This window comes from Takifugu flavidus, chromosome 10 (genome assembly GCF_003711565.1).
Source record: "Takifugu flavidus isolate HTHZ2018 chromosome 10, ASM371156v2, whole genome shotgun sequence".
NCBI classification, from domain to species: domain Eukaryota; kingdom Metazoa; phylum Chordata; class Actinopteri; order Tetraodontiformes; family Tetraodontidae; genus Takifugu; species Takifugu flavidus.
Window position 1 is genome coordinate 14,815,272 of NC_079529.1, and position 19,399 is coordinate 14,834,670.

At 44.0% G+C, this 19,399-nt stretch overlaps 3 protein-coding genes across 6 annotated transcripts in view; 2 read left to right on the forward strand and 1 right to left on the reverse strand.

Annotated features, from left to right (window-relative positions):
* Positions 1-1,246, forward strand: part of LOC130531980 (protein argonaute-3) — a 30,743-nt gene extending 29,497 nt beyond the window's left edge. For both annotated transcript variants that reach the window (XR_008952242.1, XM_057044155.1), the window contains one exon: positions 974-1,246. Coding sequence is in view for 1 of the 2 variants with exons in the window: in XM_057044155.1 (XP_056900135.1) it covers positions 974-1,000 (27 nt within the window). In the remaining variant the exon portion in view is untranslated. The remainder of the gene's footprint in view (positions 1-973) is intronic.
* Positions 1,247-2,574: 1,328 nt separating this feature from the next.
* si:dkeyp-97a10.2 (uncharacterized) lies at positions 2,575-14,527 on the reverse strand. 2 transcript variants are annotated; one of them, XM_057044158.1, is made up of 7 exons: positions 14,394-14,527; positions 6,881-7,065; positions 6,512-6,571; positions 5,709-6,074; positions 4,450-4,689; positions 2,995-3,091; positions 2,575-2,824 (listed from the first exon to the last, which is right to left on the reverse strand). In XM_057044158.1, exons 1-7 carry the CDS (start codon positions 14,429-14,431, stop codon positions 2,764-2,766), a joined length of 1,047 nt encoding a protein of 348 aa, XP_056900138.1. In that variant the 5' UTR covers positions 14,432-14,527; the 3' UTR covers positions 2,575-2,763. The 2 variants fall into 2 exon arrangements, with proteins under 2 accessions (XP_056900138.1, XP_056900139.1); XM_057044159.1 differs by lacking the exon at positions 14,394-14,527 and adding an exon at positions 8,541-8,856.
* Positions 8,284-19,131, forward strand: si:dkeyp-97a10.3 (uncharacterized). Of its 2 annotated transcripts, none has more exons than XM_057044150.1 (9): positions 8,284-8,398; positions 8,535-8,592; positions 12,148-12,495; positions 13,489-13,755; positions 14,303-14,590; positions 14,904-15,026; positions 15,114-15,154; positions 15,642-17,492; positions 17,785-19,131. In XM_057044150.1, exons 2-9 carry the CDS (start codon positions 8,553-8,555, stop codon positions 17,812-17,814), a joined length of 2,988 nt encoding a protein of 995 aa, XP_056900130.1. In that variant the 5' UTR covers positions 8,284-8,398; positions 8,535-8,552; the 3' UTR covers positions 17,815-19,131. The 2 variants fall into 2 exon arrangements, with proteins under 2 accessions (XP_056900130.1, XP_056900132.1); XM_057044152.1 differs by having other exon boundaries at positions 17,791-19,131.
* The last annotated feature ends 268 nt before the right edge of the window (positions 19,132-19,399 follow it).

Here is a 19,399-nt window from a genome sequence, read left to right on the forward strand (position 1 = left end):
GACTTGAAGATTCATGAGGGCCTTCTGGCTCTTTTTTGAAAAAAACGTGTCACATATTTGCCTTTTTTAAAACCTCCACATTTATACAGCTAATAAACAGAGATTATTCTTTTCTTCTATATTTAATTAGGCTGTGTGACACTGCATTATATATTATATAATGATGCAGTAAGGTTACCTGATGTAATAAGATTTGATATCATCATAAAAAATAAATACGTTAGATTTAGTTATTGCGTTTAATGATTTGAATTGATCGATTAAGCTATTATGTTGTCGCAGGTCCCTGTTCTATTTTCTATTGTTACAACAAGCTACAGCGAAAATTAGCGTCAGTCTTTGCATATTGTGTGTAACAGCAAATAAACAAGTCTAAAAATCCCCTTAGATACATTCCTTGGGCTGATGACAATAGCGTTCAGGCTTTTCTCTAATCATACCATGGCAGCTATTCTTCTTTGCTAGTCTTTTTTTTTTTTTTGCACTTGTCCTCATCTGTGCATAAATACGTATAGTTCTGGAAAGGAAATCAAGCTGCGATAAGATTAACAGGGCTGGAATGCACACAGAGACATTGAATAATTGAGGGTCAGCCAAGGGAAGAGTGGCAACTGATGGTTCTCATGGGCATCTTACAGCTCAGTGCTCATGACAATTCAGCTAGATAACAAGAATCCAGCCAATGTGTGTTTATGTGTGTGTGCGTCACTGAAATGTTGATGAGATAATATTGAGCTGTCAAGGATCAGCAGGCAATCTCTTCTGCTCTGTGGACGGACTGGATGAATACATGATGGACCATTGTAACAGTTAATTTCCACACATTCTTCTCTTGTTGTGGTCACTTCACTGCTCACCAGTGTGCGATGAATACGGCAATTGATTGATCATTTTGATAGGGACATACAAAATATGTGCAATTCAACTTCAAGATAACACGGGGTCACCATTGTGTTTTTATCTTTGTTTGCAGCGTGCTAATAGATTGGTCGTCACTTGAGATCGTCAGGCTTGACAAGAAACGACAAAGACAGAGAAACAGTTCCTGTGATTGTGGAGAAGTGCTGGAACTCCGGGGTATCCGCAGTCTTGCTGGGGACCCGGCTCGGATCCCTAAACCACAGCTCTCAGTGCACGTCCTCAGAAACATCACTGGATCCTAAAGCACTATCAACCTCTCATCAAATACATTTAAAAGGAATTAAAGAGACCTTGAGTGAACAGATGGACAGCAGGTTTCCGCTGATTTGATGTACGGATTTTTCTTCACTGAAGATTTGTTTTATGAAGATGAATATTCACGAATATTGGTTGAGTTAGTTAGTGCGGACTAACAAACAGAACAAAAAGCACAGTCAAGTTTATTCTCCAACAATCTGTGAATCCCTGCGCTCCCTATAGCATCACCACTTGGTCTGGTTCTGGTATATATCTGCACAGTTATGGGTAACAAATCTTTAGGGATGGACGGCAAACCTTAGCAGATGGCCATTTCACCCATAGACGGTGACATTTTCCCTGCAAACAGCTGGCCTGAGCCATTATTCCCTATTCTGGTCGGAATTATCCTTGAGACTATGTGAACAAGCCATTATATTTTACCAATGTAGTCAAAATAGTCCAGCTCATTAGGATGTTTTAGAAGCAATAGAGGTGCTTCGTATATTTGGACGAGCGCTTTAAAGTCAACTTCCCGATTATTTACTTGTGGAGGTTCTGCACACAACTGTAAAAAAAATTGCGAGGACCATTAAATCCTTGGCCCAGGTTGTGGTGGGTTCAGCTCAGGGGAGATTCAATCCCCCGAGCAGCTATCGGCTCCCCATCCTGATGAGAGGCACGTGGAAAGCTGAATGCTCTGCAGCACATGGCAAACTGAATGAATGCAGTGGGAGCAGAATTAATGCTTTGGCACAAGTCTGGGTGAATGTGCCTTTTAAAACGCTCACGTCTCCCTTTGCTTTGAAAAAAATAACAGAAGGAGAAGTTCAAACGGATGCGGGTTTTGCATTTTGCAGGCTAGCATAGCTGGTCTGTACATGACAGTGAAATCTGTATTCCCGACACTCCGCGCTTCTCATTCCATTTTCATTAAATTTCATCATTGTCTCTCTTTCCTCAGGATGGAGCCTCAGGGAGGAGGTAAGATAAATATTAGAGATATTGAGAACTCTTCATTTTAGCTACAGCAATCGCCGGGGATGCGCCTAAACATTCCTGACAGGTGTTCAATGGTTTTTCAGTCCCCCACCAGTTATAATCTGGTCTGTGTTTGTCCTGCGACCCTCTGGTCTCATTTCCTCCAAAACTCCCATTTAGCTCTGAGCACAGCAGCACAACAGCAGAGGAGAAATAAAAAACTAGACTCAAGCATTATTCTATAATTGAAACTATATACGGTATATATATTTGCAAAAAAAAGGTACATTTTCCTTGTTTTGCTCTTGACAAACAGCATTTTCAACATCAGTGTCCTTCTGACTATCAATCAGCCATTAAGATTAAGTAAGTGTTGTTGGCCACAAGCTTAATCATAGTAAGAATATTCAGAATAAAATCATGTAGTCAAAGGACTGATGCTTTCAATATTCTGTTATTATACAAGTACACATTACAATATGTTCATGGTGATTAAAAAAAGGGGGACATATTCAGCTTTAGACTCCTAATTCACCGCAGGCGGCTTGCTCTCCAGTTCAAGGTCTTAATGTTGACAGGAAGTTCCGCTGCACTTCCAGTCGTCCCGTCAGAGAAATCCTTTCTTCAGATGGTGTCATCCAAATCTTCCCGCAGCCGCTCTCCTCTGCGACTGTGCCGGTGTTGTCTGAAAAGAGACCAGGTCTGATCAAACGCCACCTGACAAACCGTGCGAACCCTTGAGCAAACCCTCTAATTGTCTTGTCAGCACACAATCCCGAGTCTGCCAGGCCTTATGTGTGTCACTGTCCATGCTGGAGGACTTATTCCGAAGCTTTAATGCACATGAGTGTGTACCTCCAGAGCAGAAACACCAGCACGCCTGCTAAGAGGAGCAGGAGGATGAGACAAACCACAGCAGCTGTTGTCCCTCTGTCCTCTGTCTCACACGGCGCTGCCGTCCAGGAATAACACACCCGCAGACGAGGGACAAGAACACAGAAGTTACGGCGAATTCAAATAGATCAATCAAACCAGGGCATGACTGAAAAGGAATGATTAAAGTAAACATATTCCCAGTGCCTTTGGATGGCTGCTCCTGGCAAATCTGCGTCCATCTCACCTGCTTAACGGCTACAGCGCCGATGATTTATCGATTGGGTTGCAGGAAATTTATCAGCAAAAAGCCACCAGCGATGAGCAGAAGACGCAATCAGTTCCAGATCGAAACAGCTTTCCCGTGTGAATATTGACGGGGCTACAAACAGGTTGTTTATCACCCGTCCAGCCGTGCTGGACAGTTAAAGACCATCTTTAATGTTAATGTCTGTGATACCAGCAAATCAAGGTCATTGTAATGGATGAGGCATGGGCAGGATTGCATTCTTATCCTTGTTTAACTTGTGTAGTGATATTAGTATTCCTTTGGAATTGTGCTTTTGCCAGCTGGTGAGCGTAAATCCAAAAGTCTGGCTTCTTAAAGCGATTTGGGTCTCCACCAGCTCCCCGGGGAAATATCTGACGCTCTCTGCTGCTAAATGCTTCACCTGGCCTCAATCTAACACACATTTGTTTGGTTTTTATGGGCTTTATTGCCAAAGACAGTTGTCTGCTGAGGGGAAACCAAGCTCAGCGTCAGACGAGAACCAAACACTCATAGGCTGCAAAGCCAAAACAGGGAGATTAACAAGGCTCTTTATGGGGGGGGGGGGGGGGGGGGCAAGAACATTTATGCATGCGGAGAAATGTAATAAGAACAAAGATTAAAATAAAAACAGAATGGCGGGAAAGTGTCTCAATATTTAATTTTGTCAGGATTTTCAGGGTTTGTGTCCGCGCACACACACACACACACAAACACACACACACACCACACACACACACACACACAACACACACACACACAGCAGCAGCTGCTGGGCTGGGCTGGGCTTGGTATTAATTTTGAGTTAAAAAGTAATAAATGCATGAGGAACAGAGCTGAACATTTAAAAGAAATGTAGCAAAAAACAAACAACCCCAAAACAGCTAATATTTGCAGATGTGTTTTTGTAATTGTCTCAGCATACTAATGTCTGTTGTATTTAAATTAGGAGGTGGAGACATGTACAAATATTGATCCAGATTTGATATTGGCTGCCAGAAACCAATATTCCCAATTCAGATGACTAGTTGCCACCAAATCTTACTCTTTGGACCCTTTAATAATGCCATCAAGATATTGACAAACTTTAATGACTCATTATTTCTGGAGCGTCTGCTTGTAACAACAGTTTTAAGACAATCTCACTGTTTTGATCATTCGGTTTGTACCTGCTGTGTAGGCGGCAGAACTGTAGCCCAGCTTGTTGCTGACTGTGCAGGTAAAGTGGCCGCAGAAAGGCATCTTGGTCACGTATAGCGTCGCTCCATCTTTGGAGACTCTTCCCACTGTGTCGTCGACAGCAACTCTCTCATAGAACCAGCTGAAGCGGGGGTCTGTTCCCCAGGCCTCGCCACAAAGCAGCGAGGAATGAGATATGTTGATGCTCACTGAGACGTGGTGCACCGCCTCTGCAAAGACACAAAACCGCCGGCAGGAGAAGACTGAAAAGAGGGAAAATGATGTGGAATGCTCAGTCGTAAGCGTCTATCTGTTAAGAGTTCAGCCCATGGCTCTTCAAGGGGGTCTGTCAAAAAGAATCATGGGAGACGTTTAAAGCTGTCAGGAGAAATTGGCTCGGATTCAGAGACGGTAATGAGGCAGGGGAGCAGGCTGTAATGTGGGTGAATGTGATGGTGGAGAGCCTGGAACCTGAGAAAGCAGGTGTGGAGAAGATGGAGTTGATGAATCGCTGCTGGGAGAGCAGACAGAAGAGGAATAAAAGCAGCGGTGCTCTGACACAAAACTAGAGTGCTACAGCGAAACAGGTTCATCTGGAGGTCCAGACACGTTCAGAAAGCACCATATATTAAAGCCTGCACGCATATTTTAAACTGAGGCTTTTCATTAAAAAAAAAAATTAGATTAAACATCCGCAGTAATAAAACGAGGCATGCTGGCATGAAATTAAGCTGCAGTTTGGAAGCAAGTTGATGAGAGGAAAGAGTTGAGAATATAGCTGCTTTCATCTTGTTATGCTGTAATTATTGGGTTTATTGGCTGGGCGTTTCGTCTACTACACGTAAATATTACATGTAAACGAAACCAGTCAAGCAATAAGGTTAAATATTCACCAAAAATGTCACCCCTGTAAGCAACATTGCAACATTATGTTAGGAATTAATGTGGATTCAACAGCTGAAGTGGGTGAAACAGAACATTCTTTCAAAGTCCACAAGAAAGGCCAACAAAGCACATTTGATGATAGAATGATACAATAATTCTATAAGTCACTGTAATCTTGGTAATGCATCACCTCAGTATTGACCCCAAATTGGCCTGACGTTAAAAATCTAATTAAATCAAACTAATTTCTATTGTAACAGCCAGAATTAAATTACATACTAACTTTCCTGAGCGTCGAATGAGCAACACTTAGTGGTCAATACTCATCGACGCTGCTAACTAATCAGAAGTTCCGTCACCGTACCATAAGTTCTGACGACGCACTGTGCGCTGATCTCGGCCCCTCGTTGGTCTGTGATGGTCACAGTGTACACGCCGCTGTCCTCAGCGCCGTATCCCATCAGCTGAAGGGTGGTCTCCTGCTCCTCCACGCTGACCTGCACGTTTGACCTCGAGCCGGAACATTTGGATCTTCTGCCAGGACAGGTGGCCAGAGTCACTCTCTGAGGAGAGGCTCCAGCTTCAGGCTCCCGCTCCCAGGTTACCATGGTGATATCTTCGAGGGGTCCGTGCTCCATGCCAGCTTTCAAAAGCAGAGCTGTCCCGGGGATCACGTGCACAGGCTCTTCATTAAGGACGCGCACTGACATTGCGAGGAGACCACATGGCACTGCACGGCGGCGAGAGATGTGACCGATGAGGTGATGAACGACGTTTTATATTCATCAGTGTGGACACGTAGAGCCGTTGGCTTTGAGACGCTTTGCATTGTGTAAGCTAATAAAACCAACAATGGCACAGCAATTCATCTCCATCCACAGCGTGTACTATGAATATGTATGGCCCCTTCCCGTCAAACTACATAAAGGGATGATTTATACCACATGACAGCCATGCCTAATGCGATATCCATCAATATCCAAAATCTGTGTCAAATCTGCAGCGGACCTAACGGCTCCTGCACGTTAACCACAGGGAATATTAATCAGCATCTTAACTCTACAGGCAGATGAGAGTTAGCAACAGCGAATTACTGCTGCGAGCTTTCCGGAACACAAAAGGCAGAGAAATCTTTGCTTTTCTTTCAGGGTTTTCAAAAGGCCTTACTTAAGGGGAGCAGCAGGACAACCCTCCAGGACAGAGAATGCTGCAGCTCCATGACACCTCCTGACAGGAGACACAAGCAGGAATTTGTCCATGAGCTCATGTAGCAGCACACTTCCTCTGCGGATGACATCACCCTCATGATTCCATGCCATCCTCCCAAAAACACAAGGCACAGGCATTTAAAGACACAACAATGCATTTATGTGGTACCTGGATGGCAATTCTGGATCAGAATCAGAACAAAACAGGGTCGAATCCGACTCTCATTACCTCAGGCACTTATAATTCACAGCTCCATACACATATTTAGATTTAAAACCCCCACAAAAACTCCAATTTAACCTTCCTGGAGACCTGGGATTCACCTACCTCTCCAAAGCTGAGCAAAACAATTACAACAGACCTCTCCCACTGTCTGCGTCCCCTGGTGTTGAGGTGTGGCACAAGTTAGACACAGCTTAGATTCACGGTCCTGAAGGAACCGGCTGACATTGCAGCGTAAGAAGTAACCCAGAGATGACAGCTTCCCAGCTGTTACTGCAGACGCTGGAAACCTACAGAAGAAGCAAAGGTTTCAGGGCGTCATCTGTCAGGGCCGGCCTATAAAGCAGGCTGTCTGTGGGAGGAAATTTGGTTTGAAGCTGCTTCCTCTGCCCTGGCTCCCCCTCTTTCCTGTACAAACTCTTTATATTTTGTTCTATAATAAGCAGGCTATCCATTCTAAAGTCAGATAGGTTTACTCCCCTCTCCTTTTTATACATGGGTCACATGACATGCTGGCAATACAACAAGAAATCTAAGACTTGTCTCTTCACACCGCTATTTATAAACCTAGATAAAATGTAGTCATATTCTTCTGAAACCAGTGACAATGTTGAAACAGACTTTGTACCTTATCCAGCACAAACATTGTGTCGCCCTGCAGACACAATCTGGTTTATTGATGCTGAATTGTAAAGTGGTTTGCGATACATAAGTCAGCCCGTTTTTATTTTTCCTCTAATAATTGTCTCTTGCACCCAACTGGGGAGCATCTTCAAGAATAGTCAGGTTCTCATTCTCTTACATTGGTTGCAAGAACTACCATGATTTTGGGGAAAGAAATCCTCATTCTTGCATTATCTCGCAAAAACACACAGAGTCCAGTATTTTCAAAGTCCAGTCGAAAAAAGCAGATTATTGGTTATAAGGTGATTGATATTGTTACATCGGATTAATAAACAATGGAGACAATTTTTGGTGTGGCGCACACAGCTGTTGTTAGCTGGGGCCAACCAGTGGGTGGCGCTGACGCATAGCTGAACTACATCAACATTCACACGCCTCTGGCTCTGGATGCTAAATCATATCTTGCTATTTATGCTTTAAATTAATCCACTAAACTGGGCAAATGTGGCTCCAGGTCAAATGTGCAGAGATGATATAACCGCACACCATCAGTCCATAGCTGTTGTGTTTCATAAAAGAAAATAAACTAGCTGCACTCTGTTGATTTTCATTTATAATTGATGTAAAAGAAGAAAATACTTAACGTGCTAAGCAGAATCAGAGGCAAATGGCGTGTATGTGATGTCATAATTAAATTAAAAATATATACTTTGTACATGTTACATTAAAGTTTATACTTTCATGAACACAAATTAGTTTTTGAAGCACAAACGGAAATGGGATAACTTGCAGTTTATTACATGTTGTTATTATCCAAAATGCCCCTCGGATCGCCACTTACCTGTCGGACAGGTCAGATAAAGGTGTGCGGCGCCTTTAAGAGGACAGGTGAGGGGGATGCTACGGAAGCTGAAGCCACTAGCCAGTTAGCAAACACAAGTTCCAGCCGCCTAAGAATTCAGTCCAAAATGAACACAAACGTGTTGGAAATAGTGTGGGGTAAGTTTATTCAACTTTACCTCATCGTTGTTCAAGAATTGAACCCAATGTTTTTACGAGTTAACATATTTTGGGGCTTAATTTGGGCATAAGGTTGAGTTTTATGTGGATACTAAAAAGATGAACGTTTTCGTAGACCGACCTGGCTGACGTCATGAGAGGACCTTTGCTCTTTCCCAGTCTGTCACTGACAGGTAATGACCATCTCTAAGTTTCCTCAGTATGGGCGAAAACAGTCGAAAGTTGAGTCTGTGGCTGAATGGAGTGGATGTGTATCGTTTCACACACTTTTTCAAACAGTTGTGGTCAACTGGAGAACTCGCCTGAACCCTCTGAAACCTGCGCGTCTTCATTCCTGTTTACGCCATAAACGCGTCACGTGTTGCCTTCACTCCTGCCTCACAGCTGAAATCTCACGCACTCAATTGCTGCATATTTTAATACAAACTCAGAGTTTATAAAATAACGACACCCATTTACACAAAATACACGCACAATAAACAAGATAAACCCGAATCTGACCGTATCAAAAGGTATATTACCTGTCCTGAAAGTTACTTTCAGACATCTACAGTAAATGGACATTTTACATCCTCCTGGTGGGACTCTGTGCTTTGCATCACGAGAAATGTTCTTTAATTTTTATTATGATTGATTAAATCATTGTTAAATCTGCTGCACTCACAATTTAGAAACAATTGTAGCCATATTTTGGTGAGTGTCAGTCCGAAAAACTTCTATTACAAGCTGCCATTCTTTAAATCTGGACCACTTTTCCACTTGGCAATCATTGATGTCTTTGACCAAATCGATTCTTTAATAGGTCAATAAATTAGAAATAAATTAAAAACTGATGACTGCAGTGATATAGATCATATTAGCAAGTGTGTGAATTATGTATAATAAATGAAAGAAAAAAGGGTATGAACATTTTCAGAAAGATTTAACATCTACAGGGACTCTGGTGTGTAGTACCACAGCAATGGATGCAGCACAATCAAGCAAATCTGCTCTACTTTACATATTTATTCTGTTTGCTATGTTTTCTTTGGCTCATTTTATAGAGGACGTGTTAGTGTTGATGAGAAAAAGGTAGTAGCCTAATCCGCAATATTCTCATAACATAACTTTGCTATTTCCTTCCTATAAAGTAGGAATTAAAGCTGCACAGGTGACCAAATCTCATTTTATTTTAAGTACCTGCATGTTAATGTATGCGTCCCTGAATAAACGGTGCGAGTAAATTGCTGATTCCCCCCCTGAGACAGGAAATATAGAATTTTCAGGTATTCCATATTCGTTGTGGTTAATAATTTAATCAGGTTCCATACGGTCATGCTGTCATTTCTTGACGGAAAATTCAACTAAATCGCTTAAAACATATTGGTTATGCAGCATAGCAAAATACAACTATTATGGTAGATTTGCAAACAAATATGTTCCTCTTGCATTTGCTATTATGCTTTGTCACTCAGGGAGTTTCTCAGTTCTTACTCAAGGCTCTTTATCTTCCTGTCATCTCTGTAACAGCAACAAGGCTATTGATATTTTAAATTTGGCACTGAAACACTTCTCTTGTCTAAAATCCATCTTGCTGTTGGCCTTTGTCATTTCATGCTATGCTTCCCTGTGAAAAATAGTGTAAAGTCAGTCCAGTGAGACCGATCAGGGCTGTATTGATTTCCTTCACCATAATTCACTGACCAGAGCGCTGTTGCGTGCTACCATTTTATATGCCAGCGAAAGGCCATTGAAAATGCAGCCTTTCGGTCTGTGCCTGAAACTGTAATAACAACACAAACAAGCACTGGCGCAGCCTGCCAATACTTCAACGCATTTTTTCCCCCACTATCTTCACACACAAATGGGCAAACACCACGTAGCGGCTAAACCCTAAATGTGGACAATCTCCTTTGTTTCTGAAAAATTGCTCATGCACCACTGACTCTTGGAAGAAAGTTGGCACATATGACATGAGTGGAAAATCTGTGTACCTCACTCATGAGTCCCAAGAGCAGCACGGGGTCATAGTTGTGGATTTATTTGTCATAAGATGCTGAACTTGAATCTTGAACTCATCTGGAAACATTTGTTTGACCAGTGTGGGTCTGAAATGCATAAATAGTGTATTTTTGTATGTGTTTCTGTGCTCTGTGCCCGTCCTCTCCTCTCCTCTCCTCTCTTCTCCTCTCCATTATATCATCTACCTGTCCTCCCTCCTTCCTCTCCTCTCCTCTCCATTCTATCCTCTACCTGTTCCCTCTCCTCTCCTCTCCTCTCCTCTCCTCTCCTCTCCTCTCCTCTCCTCTCCTCTCCTCTCCTCTCCTCTCCTCTCCTCTCCTCTCCTCTCCTCTCCTCTCCTCTCCTCTCTCCTCTCCTCTCTCTTTACCCAGCCCCCCATCAGCAGGAGGGTCCCCCTACATGGGCCTGGTCCTGCTCAAGGTTTCTTCCTGTTAAAGGGAGTTTTTCCTTGCCACTGTTGCTTGTCTGGGGTCAGGCCCTGGGATTCTGGAAAGCGCCTTGAAACAATTTTGATTGTAAAAGACGCTATATCAATAAAGATTAATTTGATTTGAAACATTTAATCAGCTATGCAAAACTTGATAAACCTACTAGGTTTCTGGGGTCACTGTTTCAAAAGACTTGATATTTAATGATATTGACCAGCCTCAGCTGATGTTAGGGGAGAGCTGCTTTGTAAGATGTCTCACTCCCAGTATTGAGGCAGTAGTGCAAATTTAGAGTCATGTGACCATATATTCCCCCATCACCGTTAATGTATGGGTCCATGTGAAGGGGAGAAGTCCATGGCTGCTTCATTAATTTAATCCACTTGTTTTTTACAGGCATAAATTCCCTCTAAACATCCTTTTTAATGTTGATGAAACTGGTGTGACCACAGTACAGGGCCCAGAGCAGGGTGAGGGTTATGAAGAAATGAAAATAATGTCGCCATCCCATCCGATGACACGTGCAATCCGATAATGAGAGCTCTGAGGCTGAGCCAAGCGAACCAAGAAACAGGGATCTGTTAGGCGACTCAATGATGAGGCACCTTTTTTTTCCACAAAGTGATGTGCTGAAGATGTTACCTCAAACTGAAAAGGCAGGAGGAGCTGCACGCACACAGCAGCACTTAATATTTCCTGTCAGCCTTCGAGGCTGGAATGTGGAGTAATTAGTTGAGTAATAAAAAGCCTTGTTCGAAGGAAGAACGTTATAGTCAAGTTACAAAAGGTTTTGGCCTTCACTTGTGTTATTTTTCTGTCCTGCAGTCTTTGTATCTGCCCTGTTCTTTAGTGGGTGGAAGCTCTAATTGTTGAAATACCAAGTAGGTGCTTGAAAATTGTTTTAGTTTTGTTTTTATGCTGTAATTTTTCCTAGCCAAGAAGATGGCATCATTAAAAAGTGCTTCAACTTACCCCACTCTCGCTAACATCAAATATTAGCATGATAACGGGGCATGTATGAAATTAGAGCCTTCACATATTTTTAATGTGCAGGCAGTAAAACAAAGATTAAGGCCTGAATTATTGAAAACAGCCCAGTGGAAATGTTCCTCTTAAAATAATAATAAAAAAAGATTTCAACAAACAAACAAACCTTGATTTTGGTTTTGAATGTTGGGAGTTTCAGCATTTATAATTGCCACATCTTTTGCCATATGGGGTGGGGGGGAAAACCCAACTATGGACAATTTCTTTTGTTGCGCGTCTTTGATTCACTGTTTTCTCTTATTTTCTCCTCAGTCCTCCTCACTTCCTGTGTACTGGCTCAAGACCTGGTACAGATTCAGTTCCAGACAGACCCACTGGTGGCTCAAACAGGTTCAGAGGTAGTGTTCACTGTGCTGACAGTATCTCAGGTCCTGTCTATGACATGGCAGTACCAAGGACAAACCCTGGGTGTGTGGGCTGGAGGAGTCTCGGTCATTAACCCAGTGGACCAGTTCCTGGGCAGACTCAGCATTTCTGCCACCCAACTCCGAATAGTGGGTACGCGGCTCCAGGACAAGGGGAACTACTCCGTGCAGGTGATCCCGTCTGCTACAACTGGCCTGGATCCTAATTCCAAGTCAGTCCAGCTGAGAGTATTCGGTAAGAGACAAAGTCCTGCTCCTGTGAGGATGACGGATGAAAAGGTTGAAGTGTGCAGGAGAGGGAGGACATGAGCAGATCAGGGATGTTAAAGAGACAGAAGAGGGCTTAAAGAGGGAGGGTACAGGGAGTAAGTGCTTTCCGTCTGTGAGGTTTAATAAAATTAGTGACCCATAGTGGGTGAGGTAAAATTAATAAAGGGATTGAATCAAGTGAACTAGTAGCTCTGGCATGTCTGTTAATTAATACAAATTAGTTATGCATTGGTCATACATTTAGATGTTTGATACTGTAGCTAGGTGTAGAATCCCAGTTCCAGAAATACAGTTTTTGCATTTTTTTGTATGCAGCACCATGATGGAGCCAGAACTACAGTGTCTCTTCTGCGTTTTCAGCCCACGCTGGAGGGATGATGTAGAGGCTCTCTCATGCCTCGCGCCACCGGCGCTAATGGGGTGGCTGGGTGACCTAATTGTTTGAAGCTGTAGACTATTATTGCAGAAAGGTCACATCCTTTAAACTCGCAAACAGCTATTTCACATCACGGAACATTCATGTCTGTGAACGCCACTCGCAGCTGCTTACTCAGGAAATGGGGGAGGGAGCAGAAATTGTGAGGGGAAAGGTCTTTGCAGAAAGTGTGAAAATACCACTGAATAAACCTGTTTGGTTGTTGCTGGAATGTTTTTGTTTCTTGTAGCGCCTGTGTTTTTCTTTCTCAGTCAGCCACCTCAGTCAATATGACCCCTCTTCTTTCCCTCCAATTCTTGAACTTGGGACGCCTGCCAAGGCGCTCCTAGGCTACCACTCATACCATCTGCCCTCCCTGCTGACCATCTGTGCCTCAATCTGAATAGCATCTCTAATCCACTTTCACTTTCTCTGATAACGGCAAATTATCCTTAACAAAATCGCACCACTACCATCTATTTAGTCTCTGCATCTTCATGTTTTTAAGCCTGTTGAGGAACCATTTTTCCCCCCTTCTTGTAGATGCAGTAGCGGGGATCGGTCTTCTTGTCCCCACAGTAGCGGCGGAGGGAAGAAATGTGTCTTTGAGGTGCACCTGGACGGCTGGGACAGAGATTACGGTCCAGTGGGGCAAAGGAGGCGCAACCATCAGCCCTGACGCAAGGATCACCATCACGGGCGATTCTCTGGTTATCTCCCCGGCACAGCGGAGCGATGCTGGGGAGTACACCTGCACTGCCAGCAATGCCATCAGTGCTCAAACAGCCACACGGAGCATCACTGTGTACTGTGAGTTTACGGTGAATGGTGCAATCGGTAGCTGCTGTAGCCACAGCAAAAACAGCTTCTTACCACAACTAGTGCTCGGAATCATGCAACATTCATCCACTTCCTTTGTTTTTGCGCTGTTAAGTGTCCTTTTGACATTTATTTCGCAGCTCATCAAACGTTTGGCACATTTAAACAAAAGCTTTCGGACCTTTTCACATGAATGGTCTAATATGTTATTGTGCATTATCATGTCGCTGTAGTGCAGATATGCACAGCATTCATGATTTTAATTCATTTCGCATGATAATGTTGTAATTTACCATTGTAAACATTTAACGGTCATGACCAGGACCACGCATGTCAGCAGAAAGTTAAATTTAAATGATTAATTACTTTACATTTGTTCAGAATGTACAGAGCTGCATCACTATTTTGGTCATATGTTGAGAGCGTTAAAAACAAACTATTGATCTTTCTGAATCAACTGTTTTCACAAGCAGATATTTTGTACTTGAAAGCAAATGTCCAGGATACTGATGGCAGTTTCCTCTCATCACTGAACCAGATGGCCCTGACACCCCCGTGCTGACCAAAGATACCCCAAAAGACTGTGTTGGGGGAGGAGATGTGTTACTTGGACAGACGGTGCGTCTCACCTGCATATCGGACTCGCTGCCCCCTGCCCTCTTCTCATGGCAACGTGACGGACAGCCGGTCGTGTCCAACCAGCCGGACAGTGGGGTGCTCAGGATCCAAACCGTCTCAACTGATGAGAGCGGCCAGTACGTCTGCACAGCCAGAAACAGCATAACAGGAGGCACATCTGAGCAGGAGACCAACTTGGCCATCGTCGGTGAGTTATGGTGGATGCTGACCTCTTGTGACTGATAATGATGACAGTTGGTTTTGGACTCCAACCCTGTATCTGTCTTCCTGACAGGAGAAAGACAGAAAGAATTCTGAGAGATTGATCTCTTGAGAATGTGGTCAAAGTCATTCTGTGACTTTCACACACACCTCCTCCTCCCATTTTATTCCTTTCTGTTCCTGCTATTAGGTTATCATTCTTTACTTCTGGCTTGTGTTTTCTACACTCATCTGTCTGAACTCGAGACCCTTTATCTTTATTAATTCTCTCCCTTTGTTGCCATTCTTTTCAATTTCAGGAACATGTCTCGATGGAGGGGAAGTGGCAGGGATTGTAATCGGCTGTTTTTTGCTGCTTATCTTGATTTTAATCTTGTTCATATTACTTTGGAGAAGGAGGAATAGAGGGAGAAGGAGAAGAGGTATGCCACTGTTCCCAATTTTGGGTGTTTTGTTCCATTCTTTTTATAAATGAGGCATATTGTGTTTTTTGTTTTGTGTTGTTGCAGCGCAAGAAGTGCAGAAAAACAACCCACCGCTCAGACCTATAGTAAGTCTAAAGGGGAAATGTCAATAAATTAATGGTTGGAGTTCCAGTTCCGTGTGTTTTAAAGTTCCCTTAAAACTGTGTAAATAGGTCACACACAGCCCTTACATTATAGATCTTTATTGGATGTAATTATGCAATTTATTTTTTTGCTGGCAGACAGATAACAGACATTTTGTAGCCTGACAAGTGGCCAGGATGAGAAGATCAAAAGAGAGTGAAGAAATGTGCCATTCTTTATCTCATTTATCAGTAAAACATTTAGAATCCAACATAATTTGCTTTTAGATATCATTCCTAGATAAGCACGATTTATATGCTTAATTATTTTTATGTTATGTCTTTTTTCCCCCAACAGGTGGTGTTTAACCAACATTTATAGACATGCTGTTAATTTCTTGTTTGTTGTCCATGTCATGTGGCTAAAGGGCTTTTCATCTATTTATCTGTCTTTTCTGTGTGTTCTTCTTTTACATCTGCATTTATTAAGCCTCCACAGCCACAAACCACTGGTGCAAGGATTTTGGACCAAGGTCCTCAGATCACCCATGCTCGCAACTATGAAAACTTATACACATCCCCACAGCGAGACCGCAGCAACCCCCAGGCACTCCGGAACGGCCAGCACAACTCCAACACACACAGACAAACTGATCATACGCACACCAATGGAGTCTCACATGCATTGATTAGGAACAACAACAACCCATATCCTCACAATGGCATTGACAATCCAGCTTTCACACAAGCTGACGACCAGAACGTAAACACAAACGTGCAGCAGCAAAATCCCAACATTCTCATCCAGTCTGGTCCTGCTCAGGGCGGTGGTCAGCTGCCAGCAGTCCACGTCAGCCTTAACACACCATCTCAAACAGCCCAGCAGAACAACGGGGCACAGGTGCCCACCATTCATGTCAATCTTAACTCATTCTCAGCTAATGGCCATCAGACCCAGCAAGAGAGCTCATTTCCATTTAACAGCGCATCCAATAATAATGCTTCACAAGCCCCAGAAAATTTAACGCACGTGGGACGTTCGAATCCTGCAGTGCAGAATTGGATGTCCTACCAAAACGATGACCGATTTAATGGCCATCGAGAAGCCGCTCAGGCTGGACTTATCCCTACTGGATACACGCACAGGGGTACCACATTACAACGCAATGCAAACACACAGACGTACCTGCAGGACTCAGAACCTCGCAGGACATCTGGAAGAATCTCCAGTAGAGAAAATACACCTGCCAGCTTGTCTCCCCAGCAGATGCCCTGGGATCTCCTACATGGGACTCCAGCGTATCCCGGTGGAACAGCTCGACAAGGGCAAACATCACCAGAGAGCTCCTCTAATACTACAGACTACACAACCCGCCCTCCCATTAGAGAAGTCCAAAACAGACCACTGTCTCAAAGAGAAAGCGCCCCCCGAAGAACGGCTCCGGCTAGAAATGGGCCAGTACCCACAGAAAGACTGACGAGGAGCCGTTCAGCTGATCTCATCCCAAACAGTCGCAGCGCTACAGCAATTCAGAATGCAGACTACACACGCAGAAGCCCCCCCGCTCAGCAAGGCATCAGAGGCCTGATCACAACCCTGATCGCCTCCAGGCATGAAAGCACAAACGATAACAGCCCCCAGACAAGACCTCGCTCAAGCCAGGAGGTCTCTGTAGGGCATTCTGTTGTCTCACAGGGACACACGTCCCAACAGGGACGCGATGCACCGCGGGGGAGTGATACGAGGGCTTTGGCTGATCCTAATCACCTTCCACAGGCGCACGTGGCCCCACAACGCAGAGCGCTACCAAGCCAAAACCCAGCACAAGACAAGGGCGCAGAGGCACAGCCTGTCGCCAATGGTGCCAAGCAACCTCGCCAAGGAGGCACGGCTCCAGGGCCCACGTCCGCCTCACAGGCTAACCCCAGTAACCTCACGCAGGCTGCACTTAGAGAGCACTCTCACAGGACTGAAACCTTTCCGAACCGCAGACAACAGACCCAGGCTGCACTGCTTCACCCTGGCCCACAGACGCAAGCTCCTCCCCCCGCTGCCGGCGTGCCACACCCTCCAACTCCGCCTCCCGTCATCGCTCTCGCACAGTTTCAGTCATTGCCCAAGAAACACGTCCAGCACAGATCCCCAGGTAGAGGACCTCAGCCCCCGAGACCTCCAGTTAACGTACCAGTGGCCCAGCGACCCCACCAGACACAACAGCGTCACAACGGGCGTCAGCATCATGCCACTGGACCTGGTCAAATGCCACACAGTGCACACAGGCACGGCCACGCTCACGCCCACGGGCACAGACCCACCACCCACACCACTCACCCACGGCAGGTGAGTTCACCATCGTAAATAATAACATCGTAAATAATGTTTCCGAGCTAAAGCCAGATCAACTCCCACTTGCATCGTGTTTCCAGCAGTTTGCACTTCTGCGTGAATTTCTTTTCCCGTGCTTGATGGCATTTTTCTGAGTCTTCTGACAGTCTTCTGAGTGGCAGAAACATGCATTTAGACTTCAGTTGTTCTGACACCGCGGCAGTTTAGAAAAGTGACTTTACGTCAGAGGTTCTGCCTTTCTCTACATGACATGTTGGAAAATGAAGAGCTTATTGTGTCTCTCCAGCAACAGGCTCACAGAGGGAGGATGAGATGATGACAGATGTCAGCAGACAACCTTGTACCATGCCCTGCATCCACTGACAAACAAACAGCTGACAGAGATGATCCAATGTACCACCAGGAAAAGACTGTCTTCCCCCCAAAACTGCCATTTTTGTTGTCTCCATACCAAGTGCTCCACGCTACTGTTTTTAAGCTTTTTTTTTATTTCCAAATGAAATATGCTAAATAATGCCAATATAATAGCAAATAAGACTTATTTAACTAGACACATATAGTGACGCCTGCACTCATGTTTTGAATTGTTGTGCCTTTAAATGCACTGGCCATGCATCAGCCTTTGCCAGGAGCCTCCTCAGACCAGACAGGGTTAGTGAACCATGGCTCTTGACCACACTCGCATCCCATTAGCCATTCACCGTCAAAACTGTACAGCCCCACTTGACAGAGCCCATTTGAAATGCACGTTTGCAGAGCCACCCGCGTGTCTGACACTTTGTAAGGTCTGATGGTGATGGACAGTGAATGACAAGCAACCTCACGCAAGATGCACTTGGGAACAGTGACAGCTATGAAAGGAGAATTTGTCTATAATGTACATGCAGCCATGTATTTTTTTTACTCTGTTTACATATGCCTCTCATGACACTTCTCAATTAAGGGGATACACATCAGTGGTGCCCAGAAGTAATGCTCAGCTAAATATGAAGGGGATCCTAGGAATGGATGGGTGCTTATTAATTAAATGCTTTTATGAGACTTAAATTACTTGGAAAATAATCACGCTCTGCTGTGAGCACAAAAAGCTGAGTGGCTTTCTGCTGAAAAAGCACGCTGGAATAATTTACTGTCTGTGCCCATTGACAGCACATTAGATCCAGTGTGAGGGTGGCATTACTTTAATGTATTTATAAATTTGCAATGCTATAGGAACAAGGGAAGCAATTTTTATGAATGTTCAGAAACGGCTGCGACTAAGCGTGCACATGTGCACTGTGCAGCCGATTATTTCATTACAGCTTCCATCTGTTTTCATTTACCTCTCACACCACTTGCGGGGGAAATTATTCATTTGCGAACCTGATTGTTTACATCCTTTAAAAGATTTATGTCTATAATTATGCGTGAAGCAAATATGAGCGCATACATAATAAGATGGTTGCACTGTTTTAGCTTCCTGGCTAAAGTGTTTTGCTATATTAGAAAAATGACCTGTAAAATTTTATTTATTGATTGTCCACTTGAAGTGGTTTTAAAGCACACTTTTTTTCTTTACTCCTCAGGAAGTATTTATACATTTTTCGGGCCTTGTGAAATGAAATTGATCCACAATAAAGTGAGTTTTCTATTGTGTTGTCCTCGGTGTAAACAAACCCTGTTATTCCCATCGAGGTGGCGTCACGTTTCAGCTGTGATTAGCCTGGTTTTGTTTTGGGGGTTTCTGTGAATCTGAGCTGGTCGCAGCGGGAGCGCATATTCGCCAACTGTGTCGACAGTCCTAATTATGCATGTTGTATGTGAACGCTGTGTTGATTCTCCTCGCATGTCTCGGCTTTGTTACGGAGGCGCCGAGTGCGTGTTGGAATCGCATCTTCATCAGTCTCCCAATCCCCTGCTCC

What these genes read in the sequence shown, in the direction of transcription:
- si:dkeyp-97a10.2 (XM_057044158.1), bottom strand. Translation starts at nt 14,431, where the DNA reads ATGAGAAGAGGGCAGGGGGCAGCGAGTCCGATATGCAG. An exon ending in TTCTGCCGCCTACACAGCAG is followed by an intron (nt 3,092 to 4,449) that starts GTACAAACCGAA and finishes CCTGGACGGCAG; the next exon opens with CGCCGTGTGAGACAGAGGAC. An exon ending in CTGGTGTTTCTGCTCTGGAG is followed by an intron (nt 2,825 to 2,994) that starts GTACACACTCAT and finishes GTCTCTTTTCAG; the next exon opens with ACAACACCGGCACAGTCGCA.
- si:dkeyp-97a10.3 (XM_057044150.1), top strand. Translation starts at nt 8,553, where the DNA reads ATGAGAGGACCTTTGCTCTTTCCCAGTCTGTCACTGACAG. An exon ending in AGTCCAGCTGAGAGTATTCG is followed by an intron (nt 12,496 to 13,488) that starts GTAAGAGACAAA and finishes CCCTTCTTGTAG; the next exon opens with ATGCAGTAGCGGGGATCGGT. An exon ending in ACCCACCGCTCAGACCTATA is followed by an intron (nt 15,155 to 15,641) that starts GTAAGTCTAAAG and finishes GCATTTATTAAG; the next exon opens with CCTCCACAGCCACAAACCAC.